This window comes from Mustelus asterias, chromosome 19, assembly GCF_964213995.1.
Source record: "Mustelus asterias chromosome 19, sMusAst1.hap1.1, whole genome shotgun sequence".
Classification (NCBI taxonomy): Eukaryota; Metazoa; Chordata; class Chondrichthyes; order Carcharhiniformes; family Triakidae; genus Mustelus; species Mustelus asterias.
In genome coordinates, this window is record NC_135819.1 from 37,930,403 (window position 1) to 37,940,950 (window position 10,548).

The 10,548-nt window shown below is 42.2% G+C and overlaps 1 protein-coding gene across 1 annotated transcript; it reads right to left on the minus strand.

The window, feature by feature from the left end:
• Nucleotides 1-1,271: 1,271 nt before the first annotated feature.
• Nucleotides 1,272-10,117, minus strand: LOC144507887 (microsomal glutathione S-transferase 1-like). The gene is made up of 4 exons (XM_078235336.1): nt 10,042-10,117; nt 9,816-9,954; nt 7,083-7,183; nt 1,272-3,176 (listed from the first exon to the last, which is right to left on the minus strand). Exons 2-4 carry the CDS (start codon nt 9,930-9,932, stop codon nt 2,930-2,932), a joined length of 465 nt encoding a protein of 154 aa, XP_078091462.1. The 5' UTR covers nt 9,933-9,954; nt 10,042-10,117; the 3' UTR covers nt 1,272-2,929.
• Between the last annotated feature and the right edge of the window lie 431 nt (nt 10,118-10,548).

The following is a 10,548-nucleotide window of genomic DNA, read 5'->3' on the forward strand; positions in this document are numbered from 1 at the left end:
GTTCTCCTAACCCTCTTTTTAGGTCAAACCAAATAAACAAACTCAGATTAAGTCAGGACAAAGTAAAAGGGGCAGCTCCCCAAAAAGGAGGGGGAGACATAAAACTGCTGAGGTCCAACCCAATAATGCACGATTGTTTTATAAAAGAACTTGAAACCAAATTCTCCATTTTCCTTCTCCTGGAAATTAGCATTTTTCAGCCAAGTCTCCATTAGTAATTCCCAACTGAACCTTAATAGCTTTGTGATTTTAACTAAGTAACAACTCTCAGGCAATCTTATTAATGCTTCACTGAACATTCCAGAAAGCCCCATCTTCAATTTTGTTTTTACTTTTTAGCACTTTACATTTAAAAACAAAATTGCGTTTATTTAACACCATTCATGATCATGGGACATCTCCAAGGTGCTGAACCACCAATTGAGGACTTCCAAACTTTAGTCACTGTTGTGATGTATGAAAGGTGACAGCAGGCTCCAAGATACATCAATGTGACAAGTATTTTATTCATTCGTGGAACATGGGCATCGCTGGCTGGCCAGCATTTATTTGCCTGAGGGCAGTTGAGAGTCAACCACATTGCTGTGGCTCTGGAGTCACGTGTAGGCCAGACCAGGTAAGGACAGATTTCCTTCCTTAAAAGGAGTGGATTAAATGGGTTTTTCCAACAATCGACAATGATTTCATGGTCATCAGTAGATTCTTAATTCCAGATATTATTTATTTAATTTCAATATCACCATCCGCCGTAGTGAGATTTGAACCCAGAGCACAAGCTAGTTTCTGGATTAATAGTCCTGCAACAATACTGCTCGGCCATTGCCTCCCCTCTATGACCAGATAATTAAATTTTTGGGGAATGTTGACTGAGGGATAAACAAGTTACCCTTATCACAAATTGTTAAATGGGAATTTGAAAGACACTTTTACAGATTGCTCCAGCATGAACACTGCCAACCACCATATGTTAGCAGTATTGGCAGGAAAACAGATTCAAATTTAAGTGAAAGAATATATTCAATAAACTAATTACACTAGGATAAATTTTAGCATCTTCAGCAAACCATAACTCATTCAGATGACGCTTTCAGCTTTTTAATAATTCACTATCACTTCTCTTCATAATGAACCATCTGTTTCAACCCCCACCCCTTAATACATCTTGGAACAAGCTGCATTTGTAGTTTGACTTTTTCCTCCCCTCACTGGCATCCAAGTAAATTCAACTAAAAAGTAGGTGCCAGTTTATTAAAATACAAGAACAAAAATGATTTACTTCAGGTGTTTATTAATACAAAAAGTGGAATACGTTGAGATCTCCATGACTTTAAAGTACAGAAAACACCCTTAAAAAATGCAAAAGCGCAATTAAAATTAGCAGAACTCATGACTAACACGAAATCAATAGACATGTTTTGACTGTAAACATAATTGGTTAATTACTGAGGAACTGTACCATTGATGTGGTCTTGCTGGCACAAGTGGGGCATTAATCACGAGTGAGCAATACAATAGCGGGGGCATCACATTCAATCCCATTGTCCAACACATGTACACAAGCACTTCTAACAGAGGTGAATGGCACCAGGAGCCCTCGCCCCCATCTTTCATCCCCTATAGGGCTGGGATGGAGCAGCGAGCAGAAAGAGTGCGGTTAAGACCTTGTGCAAGTACCAGCCCCAGTTAAAAGCACGGTAGATGCTGGAATCATCTGATGGCCTGATCTACACAATATGTAAACCCACTGACTTGTAGCAGTTACAGAACACTTCCCTTCACAGGATTTCTCTCCATTCATCAAGGCCGTTGTGTTCTGATACATATTAGATGAAGAGCTTCACAAATAGGATTTTACTGTGGAAACATTCATGCTTACTACAATGCTTTAAACATTTTGACCAGCTATTCTCTTGCAATCATTACACACATGATAAATGTGAAGGTTTAGTGACTCTGCACATTTAATAGCATAAATTTAAGAGAAGCAACAAGTTTCTCTCCAACACAAGGTGTAAACAGACCAGCAACAATACAGCTGACAGTATACCAGCATCTTAAACATCACCACACAGGATTTTGGTTACATTTTAAAACGCTGCCTAGCTCCAGATTGTGGTGCACAATGCTTGGGATCATACTTGTTTTGTCACAACTGTACAGTCAGCCCTTTTTAACCTGAAATTCATACTCTTCAAGCATCAGATCAAAACAAATCTCCCCTGCACCCACTAAACCTGAAAGTTCAAACCTCTACAATCCCCATTTAATGCTTTGTTGTGAACTGATGGTTTTGGAGATAAAATGACAACACCTCAAATCATGAAAGCAAAATTGAAACAACGTTCAAGCTATTTGATGCCACTTGCCAAGGGCCTGGCCACCTATCTGCCAGCGCCCCTCCATTCACCAGATTCTCACCATGTTTCTTCACCCTTTTCTTTCTGCTGTCCATCAGTGGCCATCACCATCAGTACCAGACCCCAGACCAGATCCACACCCCATCCTTTACATGCCCGATCATTCCCTCAGCTGACAGCTCGGTGCCAGTCAATGTTTCTGGCTACCTCTGAGCAGTAATTTTTTTTCTCTACTATTTGAATTCCTGTGGGGTTCTTTGTACAGTAGTTGATTCAAATTGTTGTTTCCCGCTAGAAAGCTGACCCCAAACAAAGTTTTCAACTTGAAAAGACAAACAAACATTCTGGTTAGTCTCACACACACACACAAAAATAAACCTGGCTTGGAAAGTTTGTCTTTTTTTGCTTCAACTTCCTTTACCCCTTCACTTTCCACAATTTAACATTAATTTTATAATTTTCATTACTTCAACATGATTGTCAAGGTTCCATACCGAGAGAATAAGAGTGAAATGAAACAAAGAAGGCTCGTCTAGATAAAATGCTGTGTTAATCATTTTGTTTGCTTTCATTCAAAGGTGCATTCCTGCCTTCAGCACTCTATAAGCCATGGAAAAGGTCACCCCCACACCAACCATCCAACTCAAACCACGTGATGGCTGGGGAAGAGGAAGCAGATAGGCAATGCTGTGGAAGATCCTGGCACCAGCAAAGATTCTGAAGTGCAGTAAGGCTGTGCTCAGGTCAGGGCCAGTGAGGGCAAACAACAGACCGATGCCAATGAATGGAATAATGTTCTCCAGATCATTCTGATGACACCTACAGGGAGCAGAAACAAGAAGCACAGACTGAGAATTGATTTATACAAATAGAAGTTAACAATTCCATCCTTACACCAAAGAAATATGAAAATGAATAACTAAAGTACAACTCAACACTGGAAAACAGAATTGACACAGCAATGAAAAATTAGAATTAATATTGGAATGTGGAATCATCACATTGGCAAAATGCAGAATGAAAGAGACTGGGGAAAATTGACAAGGTTTCAAGATTGGAGTTCGAACAGCTGCAGAAATAGACTGTATAGTATGCAAACTGATGCAAAGAATGTTATTCATCTCAACTGTATTTAGCCAGTTGTATGTCCATTGACTTTGCTTCATGTGGACTTTTTTTAAAAAACTCCCTTTTGTATAGTGATCACAAACACTATGACTCTGAGCAGTCCTACAAGTACACTGGGAAAGCACTTTGGCAAAATAGTATTGGACCAGGTTTGTAGATATATTTTGAGAGCAGGTTTGATTAAGACAGCTTGCTTACAAGACGTTACAGAATGTTTCACTGTCTGATCATCAATAAAGTCCAATAACAAAATAATTCAAATGTTGTGTGATGCATTCACTTAAAGTTCCAACATTCTTTAAAAAGAAAACCAAATAAATTGGTTTTAGAGGAAATGGATTCTGTTTATGTTAAGTATTTGAATCTTAGTTAAATTCCACTGACACTCAATAATTAAAGTTCCTGACAAATATGAAAAAGCTATTATTAACCAAAGTAGTTCGACAGCTCCTTTGTTATCTTTATCATTGCTGCTACCCATTCATGGAAAAAATCCAATATTAATCTTGCCCCGATTAGTATTAGCAAAATGTATTGTAAACCAATGCAAATCCACTGCCCTCAATTATGAAGCATTTAATCTCTGCCCAGCGAGTGAACTGCTCAAATTACTCCTTCAAATATGCTGTCATTCCTGTTGGACAAGAAACAACTGGGATCCACAGATTGGCTGCTTCCACCTGGGAAGCCAATGCACTGGCATTGGAAATTCTGTTGCAGAGTTCTGTTCCCTGGTGTGGTTCATTTTTGCTCATACTGAACTCGCAGGCACTCAGTGGAATGAAAATTGTCGAATAGAGACCCTCAAAAGTTTATTTATTAGTGTCACAAGTAGGCTTACATTAACACTGCAATGAAGTTACTGTGAAAATCCCCTAGTCACCACACTCCAACACCTGTTCGGGTACACTAAGGGAGAATTTAGCATGGCCAATGCACCTCACCAGCACGTCTTTCGGACTGTGGGAGGAAATCGGAACACCCAGAAGAAACCCACGCAGACACGGGAAGAATGTGCAGACTCCGCACAGACAGTGACCCGGAATCGAGTCTGGGTCCCCGGCACTGTGAAGCAGCAGTGCTAACCACTGTGCCACCATGCCACCCACCAGACCAACTAAACAGGCCTGGCTGCTTGCCTTATCCAAAATTCTCTCTCCTGACATTAGATACCAGGTCCCCTTGCAGAACCTGTCACATTAAGGTGGAAGGCCTGCCATAATATGCCTGGTTTAAATAGGTGCCTAATCCACAGAGCTCAAGGAACCATCTTTGAAAGATCACTCTCAAGGAACCTGGATGTTCATTCCAGTTTACATACTAATTTGCAAGAGCTTTAAACATAGTCAATATTTAGTGATGGACCCAATAGTCCAGACCCCAGGCTAATCTTTTTGGCTAACCAAGTAAACTAACTCAAATTAACTCGGGGACAAATTAAAAGGGGCAGCTACCCAAAGGAGGGGAACCAGCTGAAACAAATGATAAAGTGGAAAGAAACTTAAAACATCAAATCAAAATGTGATTAAATGGGTCTGATCACCCATGTCACTTATGGGAAATACCCATTAACCTTGGCTGCAGAATGATCTAAACGTGATGTAAATGGGGCTTGTGTCACATTTCACTTCTTGGCTGTGGCCAATTAAGTGATATTTAGGCCATGTGCTTGCTAGCTGCACCCTTTGGCAATGTTCCCTGCTTGGGTCTGTGGAGAGTTTGCACATTTTCCCCATGTCTGCATGGGTTTCCTCCGGGTGCTCCGGTTTTTCCCCACAGTCCAAAGATGTACGTGTTAGGTGGATTGACCATGCTAAATTGCCCCTTCGTGTCAGTGGGACTAACATGGGGTTATGGAGATAGGGCCTGGGTGGGATTGTGGTCGGTGCAGACTTGATGGGCCAAATGGCCTCCTTCTGCACTGCAGGATTCTATGATTCACAACATCCTTCATCCAGCCACTGCATGGTCAAGGCACCAAGTAACATGGTTAACCTGGCAAATAACAAAGACAAGTTAAAAAAATCCTGGCTGAAAGTACAAAAAAGTTAAAATAATTTAGCACAAATCTTTTGATAATTAAAAATCATGCAAAGCCGAAATTTAAAAAAAACAGAAAATTGAAAGCAGGATACACAGGGTCTGAAAATAAAGAGTACAGCACCAGATTTCAGATTGAGTTACTTCATCCAATTTGGGGATTCGGCTTAATCAGACCAAACAGCAAAGAATGGGGGAAAAGCTGATACCCAGGCCATAACACAAGTCCGAGAGAATTCCTCTGTTCAAGATTCCACTAAGGCAACAATAGTGGAATGAAAATGTATCTAAAAACCAAATTGCTACAAGTATGTGGGCTGCCTCTCTGAAAGGTTGTTGCCATTTTCTTGAAGATCCCCAAACATTTACAGACCATTTAAATCTCAAATAACTTTGACTGTGGCGACAACATCCATATTTATCTCTGAAACCCCATGCAAATGTCAAAAAAATGTAACCACATTACTTGTCGTATTTCTGAGGAAAGCATAGCCACTGTTATATTCCCTACAGCTGCTGCAAATTTGCGACATTGATATATAGATCTTTTCACTGTGTTAAAGGTGTTTGCACAGTAAGAAGTCTTACAACACCAGGTTAAAGTCCAACAGGTTTATTTGGTAGCAAATAAACGCCAGTCCAACGCCAGCATCTCCACATCATTAAAGGTGTTTCACAGGGGTTCAAAAGAAAAATTCACACCAAGCCAAAGGAGACGACTTTAGGACAGGTGACCAAATGAAGCTTTTTTAGGGTGACTGAGTTAGGGAGAAACCTTCATCGTTTTTGACATTATCTTCCACATAAATACCAAACCCAATCACCTCCAGTGGAGACTAATGTAACACCAAGGTCAGCACACCTAGCATAACAGGATTCAAATGCAACTCACTAGCACTCAGTAAGTCTGTCACAAGCCAAAACTACTGGTACTTACCAAAAATTGAACAAGTAAACCAGAATTCATTCTAGTACATAGCACACAAAATGCCTGTGCAGGATGCACCAGGTGGCACAGTGGTTAGCACAGTTGCCTCAAAGCACCAGTGACCAGTGTTCAATTCCAGCCTTGGGTGACTGTGTGGAGTTTGCATGTTCACCCTGTGTCTACGTGGATTTACTCTGGGTGGGTCGGTTTCCTCCCACACTCCAAAGATGTGCACATTAGGCGGATTGGCCATGCTAGGTTGCCCCTTAGTGTCCAAAGGTGCGTAGGTTAGGGAATTAGTAGGGTAAATGCGTGGGGTGGGCCTGGGTAAGGTGCTCTGTCAGAGCGATGCAGACTTGATAAGCCAAATGGCCTCCTTCTGCACTGTAGGGATTCTATGGAAATGCCAACCCTTCAATCTTGTAATTAAACGCAAGTTACAGGTAAGTTACTGGTTTGATCATAGCTTGTCAAATATTTTCTGAAGGAGAGCTCATATTCATTGATGTATATTAAATAGTTGCTAAAAATTATCCACGTCCACAAAAGAAGATCGATTGTGGGCATCATAAAACAGGAAATATGAACGATTACAATGAAGTCACTGTTTTCACTTTGACGAGACTCACCTCCTCACACGCTCCACATCGGGATCAGTCCGCATGTACTTCTTCCTGGCATCTTCATCCTTTGCACCATGGGCCCTGGCATCTTCAGGATTGGCAAACACCTATTTGCAAATTGGTTATAAATTATTTGCCTATGGACAGGGTCGCACCGCTGTACAAGTAGACTGGTCTCCGAATTAGAAACCGTTTCTCGTGATGCGAAAATCTTAAAATGATGTTAAATTTCTGTTGTCTCCTGGAAGATATCCAGTTTTCAGTTCATGGAACACAGGAAACCTCCAGGATCTATGGTGACACAGTGGTTAGCACTGCTGCCTCACAGTGCTAGGGATGTGGGTTCAACTCCAGCCTTGGGTCACTGTCTGTGTGGAGTTTGCACATTCTCCCCGTGTCTGTGTGGGTTTCCTCCGGGTGCATCAGTTTCCTCCCACAGTCCAAAGATGTGCAGGTTAGGTTGATTGGCCATGCTAAATTGCCCCTTAGTGTTAGGGGGGTTAGCAGGGTGAATATGTGGGGTTACAGGTACAAGCCCTGGGTGGGATTGTATGAATAGGCAATTTACCGTTAAATGCACAATTGTAAATGTTTGATTATATGCACTTAGTTCTTACTTGGTGCCTGTAAACCATGCAAGAACCTTACTCAAATATCATTCATTAAGTAAATCATAACTGAAAGCAAGCTTCTAGCTAATATTAATAAATTAACATTCCAAAAGGAAGAGCTGGGAATTTAAGACCAGCTGAAAATGAAATACAAACTTTCCTAAGCTCCTGCAATTAGTCTCTAGCTGAACATGGGCATCCATTTTTCTTCCACAAAGTGAATAGCAATGGCTGTAAAGGGATATGCCAGGTCAAACACAGCTCTTCCTTAGCAAGGAAGCCAATTCACCCCTACTGGAATGGGATTTATAAAGATGTGAATACTGACCCTATACATTAATATTGTTCATCATTAAACTGCAAATGTTATGACTCTGTCGACAATACACAAATCCATTAAAGGGTACATATTAATTAATGCACAAAATTAGGGACAGATGGGAGTTTTAACTCAGGCACTCAATGTAAAATAAATTGCTATTAAATGATGCTGATTGTAAATAAACAGCATCAGGAACTTTTAACAGCAACTAAATAGACCATTGTACACAACTACTTCAACAGATTCTCTGAATTGGCAATGTTTGTTTAAAATTTTAAATCAGTGATATAGGTAGGATTATACGTCCATGCATGTGCATGCATGGGAGGCACGGTGGCAGTGGTTAGCATTGCTGCCTCAAAGTGTCAGGGATCCGGGTTAGATTCCGGCTTGGGTCACTGTCTGGGCGAATTGTCTGCATGTTCTTCCCGTGTCTGCGTGGGTTTCCTCCCAGTCTCCAAAATACATGCTGGTTAGGTGCATTGGCCGTGCTAAATTCTCCTTCAGTGTACCCGAACAGGCGGCAGAGTGTGGCAACTAGAGGATTTTCACAGTAACTTCATTGCAGTGTTAATGAAGTCTACTTGTGACACTAATAAATAAACTTTAAAAAATATATTTGTTTGAAAACAATGATTCAAGAATGTGGTCACAAAGGTGGGGGAGTCTATGACAGCATCGGAGGGGGGCAGTGAAGGATGCTATGGAGTTCAGTATAAATTGGAAGACCTTCCTTGGTAAAACTGGTCTAACAAGTGGGGCTTTGAATTGGAAGCACAGCTTTGAGAGCGCCGAGTGTGTTCAGGAACGTACAGCTTCAGGGATTAGGGTCATTAGATTTACCAAACTTAGTAATGCAAGGGGGAAGCGGGGAGGGGCGGTGGCAGCAAGAGAGGAATCACATTGGTTTGGTCTCATAGGGGAGAAAATGTTTCCTGGGAGGTGGGCGTGGATAATAGTTTCTCCACATGTCTGAGCCCACTAATGCGCACAAAGGGCTCTGGTGCACAGGTGGACCAAGAAAACTAATTACCAGAAAGATAATCATCAAGTGGAATTACAACAGAATTGTGGAACAACTGAAAAGTAGTGACACATGCTACATTCTCCCCGTGTCTGCATGGGTTTCCTCCGAGCGCTCTGTTTTCCTCCCACAGTCCAAAGATGTGCGGGTTAGGCTGATTGAACATGCTAAATTAACCCTTAGTGCCAGGTTTGTGATAGTTGCCCTGCTAATCCCTCTAACCTAAGCAGGGATAGGGCCTGGGTGGGATTGTCGTCAGTGCAGACGTGATGGGCTGAATGGCCTCCTTCTGCACTGTAGGATTCTATGAGGGCAAATTCTGAGAACGTGGAGTCAGGGGAAGGGTGGAATCAGGGTACAGCAGCAAGAAACAGATATGTTTCTGCCACTGGGAGAGGAGTGTCAGGATTTGGATAGAAAGGACTTATTACCAGAAACAGGGCAGGAGCTGCTTAGTGGGGGAACATAGCAGCAACCTGAATGGGGCAGCCAGAGTTCAGAGAGATTAGGGGGGGGGGGGGTGGAGCTATTGAGAACAGCAGCAGCTGAAACAGGAGATAACAGTTCAGAGTCCACCACATGAGCAGAATGAAAAATTGGAATAATGGAGCGACAGAAATTCATGCAGCAAAGACACAAGCAGAAGTATTGCACTTACGCTGCCAAGGTTTCTCCCAGACATTGCGAAATGCTTTGCCTCAGGAAGTGGTGATAAAAGGAACAAAGAGCGCAATTAGCTAGCATTTTAACTCAGAGTGGTTCCATTCACTGCCAGGTCTTACCTTGCGAGTCATCCTGAAATAGCCTGTCAGGGGTCCCATTAGCAGCATCTTCAGCAGCACGATGGTGCTGTAGGTGGAATAGGCGAGGAAAACCTCGCTGTTAATCAACTCGGACATTTCCAAAATCTGGACTCAACAACTGAGGAAAGGGGGGAAAAAACTGCAATTAAATAAAGAAAACCGAGTAAGGATGAATTAAACAAGCACTGGTCCAGTTTAAACCCACCCAGCTCAGCTCTGTCCCTCTCCCTGCTCTGAAAGCTCCACTCTCTGCTTGTAACTTTGTTGCCAAGGGGGGGGGGCAGGTCCAAGCTGATGGCCGACGGGATACTGGAGGACTGCACTTTGCTGGAGCCTCCCACTGAGCACAAGAGTTCCTTTCTGTCACAGCTTCAGGTTATTGGTAATGATATTCCCTCAGGTTGGATGCTGGTCTCTTCAGCACTTTATCTGGGTTGTCCATTTTCTTTTTCTTTAACTTAACAATAAGTACGATAAGTTGATGTGAAGTTTATTTATTAGTGTCACAAGTAGGCTGATGTTAACGTTGCGTTGAAGTTACTGTAAACATTTCCCTACTCGCCACACTCCGGCGCCTGTTCGGGGTACACTGAGGGAGAATTCAGCACGGCCAATGCACCTAACCAGCACGTCTTTCGGACCGTGGGAGGAAACCCACGCAGACACGGGGAGAATGTGCAGACTCCGCACAGACAGTGACCCAAGCTGGGTG